The 4,858-nt window shown below is 60.1% G+C and overlaps 1 protein-coding gene across 1 annotated transcript; it reads left to right on the forward strand.

Annotated features, from left to right (window-relative positions):
- Nucleotides 1-72: 72 nt before the first annotated feature.
- On the forward strand, nt 73-3,071 carry HES6 (hes family bHLH transcription factor 6). Its single transcript, XM_044684334.1, has 4 exons — nt 73-265; nt 477-563; nt 718-799; nt 2,344-3,071. Exons 1-4 carry the CDS (start codon nt 185-187, stop codon nt 2,793-2,795), a joined length of 702 nt encoding a protein of 233 aa, XP_044540269.1. The 5' UTR covers nt 73-184; the 3' UTR covers nt 2,796-3,071.
- Nucleotides 3,072-4,858: the final 1,787 nt, after the last annotated feature.

Raw genomic sequence — 4,858 nt, forward strand, 5'->3', positions numbered from 1 at the left:
GCCCAGATCTCCGCCCCTTCTCCGGTCTCCGCCCCACCCCCAGGCCCATCCCCACCGCCCCAGGCGCCCGCGAGCAGAGCTCGGGCTCCGGCCACAAAAGCCTCCTGGGCTCGGGGAAGGTTCCCGTCTTTCCCTTCGGTTTCGCTTCCTTCCATCCTTCTCGTCCCCCGCCCGCCTACCAGGCATGGCCCCATCTTTCCGGCCCAGCCGAAGCCGCCCCGGGCGGGAGGAAGAGGATTTCTGGGAGGCGAAGGGAGACCGAAAGGTGAGGGGGTCCCCCATCCTCCGGGCTGGAAGGGCGCTCGGAGAGCCTCCTGAAGAGTCCGCGCCTGCGATCCGGGACGGGTCCCGGGGCACGTCGCAGAAGCGGGATTCGAACCTAGAATCAACCGGGGTGGGAGCGGGGGGTCTTCAGCCTGGTCCGCGGAATGCGAACGGCTCCACGGCATCTCCCTCCCTCCGTCCCTCCCTCCCAGGCCAGGAAGCCGCTGGTAGAGAAGAAGAGGCGCGCCCGGATAAACGAGAGTCTGCAGGAGTTGCGCCTGATCCTCGCGGACGCCGAGGTAAGACGCCCCGGGCAGGCTCCGGGGAGCCCCGGGTGGGTTGGGGGGAGACCGAGACACCCACCCGGAGACTTCCCCTGCCGCGGCCCCTTAGCCTCCCCCCACGCGCGCCTCCGCTTACCTGCGCCCTTCCCTTCCCTCCGGCTCCGCTTAGTTTCAGATGAAGATGGAGAACGCGGAGGTCCTGGAGCTCACCGTGAAGCGAGTGCAAGGCGTCCTGCAGAGCCGCTCCCTGGGTGAGTGAACCCCGGCTCTCCCCGGACTGCTTGGGGCGCAGTGGCTCCCCCTCCCCGGTGGGAGAGCCCCGGGAGGAGCAGACCCTCCCTCGCCTCCCCCTGCCCCGTCTGCCATCCAGGCAAAGGAAGAGGCAGCGGGCGGGGGGCTAGGCGCTGGCTGCGAGCGGGGATTCGGATCTCTCGAGTCAAATGGAACTTTTAGGGCGGCCGGGTGGCTCAGTGGAGGGAGAACCAGGCTCCCCTCCTCAGCGCCCGGGCCCTGAATGCAAATCTGGCCTCAGACACTTCCTGGCTGGGTGGCCCTGGGCAAGTCCCCTACCCCCCCCCCCCATGGCCTGGCCCTGACCACTCTGCTGCCCTGTAACCCTCGGAAAGACCCAAGGAAAGGCTTAGTTTAAAGCAAACGTCAGCTCTGAGGGCCGGGCTTGGCTTTGCTGGGCCTTTGCCTCCGGCCGGGCATTCCGACCCCTTTTAGTGTCTGGGGAGGGAAGCCTTGGATCCCCCCCCCCAAGGGCACCCCCTCCTCCAAATACCATTGACCCAACAAGTTCAAAGGCCCCAGGTGAGAGCCCCACTAGGCTAACTCCTCCCTCATCTTACAAGGGGGGGGGACCGAGCCCAGGGGGGTTAGGCTACTTATGGGCTCTCCTCACCCTCGGGGCAGATGGGGAAACTGAGGCCCAGGGAGAAATCAGTGGCTTCTCCAAACTTATCCGCTGTGTTGAGGGGCACCCACCTCCCATCCCAGGAATATAGACCCACCCCCTTGACTTGGCTGTCCCTCCTCCTTTCTCCCTGACCCCTAGCCCCAGGCCTTGAGCAGTCCCCAAGCACAAGCTGGCTGAGCACTCCTTAGGGATGATGTAGGGGATGAGCTTCGGAGCTCTTCCAGTTGTTCTCCTCCCCTCCAGGCTGAGCTCCGGAGCCCTCTGCTGCTTGGCTCCCACCTACTCACCCCATTACCTTCAGTATGTTACAGAGGAGGGGGGGTTGTGGTGGGTTATATCCATTCTTAGGCCCCTGTCACATCCCTACTGCGATGGAAGCTCCTTGAGGGCAGGCAGGCAGGCAGGAAGGCAGGCAGGCAGGCTGCTGCTCTGCTGCTGACCTTGGGTCTGGCCTGTCCGAGGTCCTGATCAAAAGCTGGGCATCTCTGGAGAAACTTTGTCAGCTGTGATGGCTGTTCTTGGAGAATAAGGGACTGTTTCACTTCTGCCTTTGACCCCCAGAAGCTGGTACGGTAGTGCCTAATGGACACCTGCAAGGTCATTGATTCCAGAAGCCTCTAGATCCCTGCCCTTCTTCCCTCCATGGCCTTTGGCTGTTCAGTGGGCCCCTAGTCCCTCTGGGGGGCCAGCTCTGCCTCCTTTCCTCATCCCTGGAGGAAGGCTGTGTCTGTGTCCGTGTCCGTGTCCGTGTCTGTGTCTGTGTCTGTGTCCGTGTCTGTGTCTGTGTCTGTGTCCATGTCCACATCCACATCTGTGCTCTCTCCCGCTCTGTCCTTCTTGCTTTCTGAGCCTGCCTTCTTCCTTGCCCGCCTGCAGAGTCGGACAAACTCCACCGGGAGGCCAGTGAGCGCTTCGTGGCTGGCTACATCCAGTGCATGCATGAAGTACATATGTTCGTCTCCACTTGCCCGGGCATCGATGCTGCCATTGCTGCCGAACTCCTCAACCACCTGCTGGAGTCCATGCCCCTCAACGAAGGCGCCAGCTTCCAAGCCCTGCTGGGAGATGTTCTCGGGGAGGCTGTAGCGGCCGGGCCCGGGGGCAGCCTGTGGCCTGGGGGAGATGGCCTGGGCTCCCCGGGGGGCCCTTTGTCCCCCCTGCCCAGCCCTCTGTCCCTGTCACCTAGCGAGGACATTTGCTCTGATCTAGAAGAGGCCTCCGAGGTCGAACTGAGCCAGGTGGCCCAGGAAGGGCTGGACACTGCCCCCTGCTTCCCCAGTGGCCTGGCTTCCTCTGCTGTTTCCAAGTGTATGTGGAGACCTTGGTGATGGAGACTGAGCTGAGGGAGGGGAGATCCCTGAGCTGCCTCAGTGGGTGCATGGGGGATGGGATGCACCTGACTGGCTCCTCTTCCCTGTGGACCCCCTCCCACCCCTTCCTTGGCCTCCTGCTCCAGGTCCAGGCAGGACACATTGGCTGGATCCTAGATCTCTGAGTGTGTCTAATGTCTGACATTGTAGGCACGCCAAGTAGGTGGCCAGAGAGCTCCTGGCCCTGCCAGCTGGACTTTCCCCAGGCCCTTTGAGTGTTGGGGAGGGGGGGGGTTCTTTCTTTCTTCTTCTTTTTTTTTTTTTTTTTTTTTTTTTTAGCTTTTCTTGGCTCCACCTTTTCCCCTGGGGGGAGCAGGGACCAGTAGCAGCCCAAGGAAGGGCCCGGTTTGAAGTTAGTCTGTCCCCTCCTCCAAAGACAAGGTCTAGGAGTCTCCTACTTTTTTCTGCTTGTGATAGGGAGTCGGGCGAGGGGGCATGGCCTGGGGTAGCTGAGGAAACGTAGGAACCTGTGAACCCCCTTAACTTTACACATCACCCAAGTGTCCTAGAGAAGGAAGCCACAGAATCCCAGCCAGGGCTTAGTATTTCCTCTTCACTCGTTTAGTCATTCAACAGACAGACCTAGTATGTGCTGAGTCAGGGGGGAAGCAGAGGGTGCCTGGTAAAGTCTCTTCCCTTTAGGTACTTACAGTTTAATGATGGATAGCTATTGTTTCCCCTGCCCTTGGTGAGGGGGAAGCCTAGAGAAAGCAGGGAAGGAGAGGGATCCGGGATGCCCAGTGCCATCCCCCTGCAAGGGGCTTGCTGAGAAAAGAGCCTTCTGAGTGGTTTGCATTTGGCGGAGTCTGCAATGGTGTATCTGAGGGCACTGCGGACTTTGGGGGGAAAGTAGCTTTTAATTTGTAAAAAAAAACGAGCTTCTGGGCTTGGGGCTGCCGTTCTGCGGTTGGTACATCCCCCATACCTTGAGACTCAGCACTTATTTCCTAGATGGGATGTTGCGAATGTGGGGGAATGTTTTCTTTTTCAGAGTAGATTAGAGAAAACAATGTCCTGCTGGAGGCAGTCCCTGGGGAGGAAGTGTTCGGAGGAAGGGCCTCTCCATGTAAGCCAGTCCCCCCAGCCTTCCTTAGTAGCAGGGCCAGCACCTCCCACTCTGCTTTGGGGGGGGGGGGATGCTCGGGAAGCCCCAGCCTCCCCCTTGAACTTAGCCCATTCCCTGTGTCTCCTGCTCTCACTTACCCGGAATCACTGTGAGGGTCTCTGGGCCCGGATTCTGTGGGGCTGCTGGTGGGGAGCAGGGATGGGTTAACCTTGGCTGAAAAGGGGGAGAGGTTTGGAGGCCTCTGGGCAAGCCGGGGCCTGAAAGGGGAGGAGCCCGGATTGCTGTGATCCACCGTCCCGGGTCTGGTGGGCCATGAGCTGCTGTTGTGAAAGTCTCGAATAATAAAATGAATATGGAATGATGAAACCTTTGGGGTTCGCACTCTTCTTTAAAGGTCCCCCTCGGACCCTCCCCCCACCTTGTGGTTGTCCAGTTGTGCTGAATCCTCCTGGGTGGGAGTGGGAGGGGGGATGGGCAGGGGACCGCCCCCTTTAGCTTTCTGGAGGGAGGATGGAGAGGTTTGATGTGCAAATGAAGTGGGACTCCAGAGGGTTCCTGCCCTTGGCCAGACCTTCGCCCCTGAGATACGGGAGCCCCTTCTGGCTTTTGATCTTGGGGATCCTCCGTCCAATGTTTTGTTTTACAAATGAAGAAACTGAGGCTTCCAGAAGTGGGGGGGGGGGGACCAGTACCAGGAGGGAGGGAAGGATGGCGGAATGGTGACTTCCAGGCTTTGGTGATCTTCTTGCTCTCTTCCTCTGGAAAATGGGGCCGGGCTGGGAAGGTCCCTTTTCACCGGAAATCCGAGGTTCTTGCCCTGCGCGCCCTGCCCGATGGGAAAATCCTCTCCCTTCTGACTGAAACTGAGCCTTTCACTGCTTGAAGAAGCCCATTCTGAGAAGGGCTGCGCACAGGCAGTCTGCAGCGTTCATCAAGCCCCCACTAGGTGCCAGGC

This window comes from Gracilinanus agilis, unplaced genomic scaffold (genome assembly GCF_016433145.1).
Source record: "Gracilinanus agilis isolate LMUSP501 unplaced genomic scaffold, AgileGrace unplaced_scaffold48687, whole genome shotgun sequence".
Lineage (NCBI taxonomy): Eukaryota > Metazoa > Chordata > Mammalia > Didelphimorphia > Didelphidae > Gracilinanus > Gracilinanus agilis.

Excerpts from the sequence above, each read along its gene's own strand:
- HES6 (XM_044684334.1), top strand. The coding sequence starts at position 185 with ATGGCCCCATCTTTCCGGCCCAGCCGAAGCCGCCCCGGGCGGGAGGAA. Across the intron at positions 266-476 it reads AGGCGAAGGGAGACCGAAAG|GCCAGGAAGCCGCTGGTAGA; the intron begins GTGAGGGGGTCC and ends CCTCCCTCCCAG. Across the intron at positions 800-2,343 it reads CCTGCAGAGCCGCTCCCTGG|AGTCGGACAAACTCCACCGG; the intron begins GTGAGTGAACCC and ends GCCCGCCTGCAG.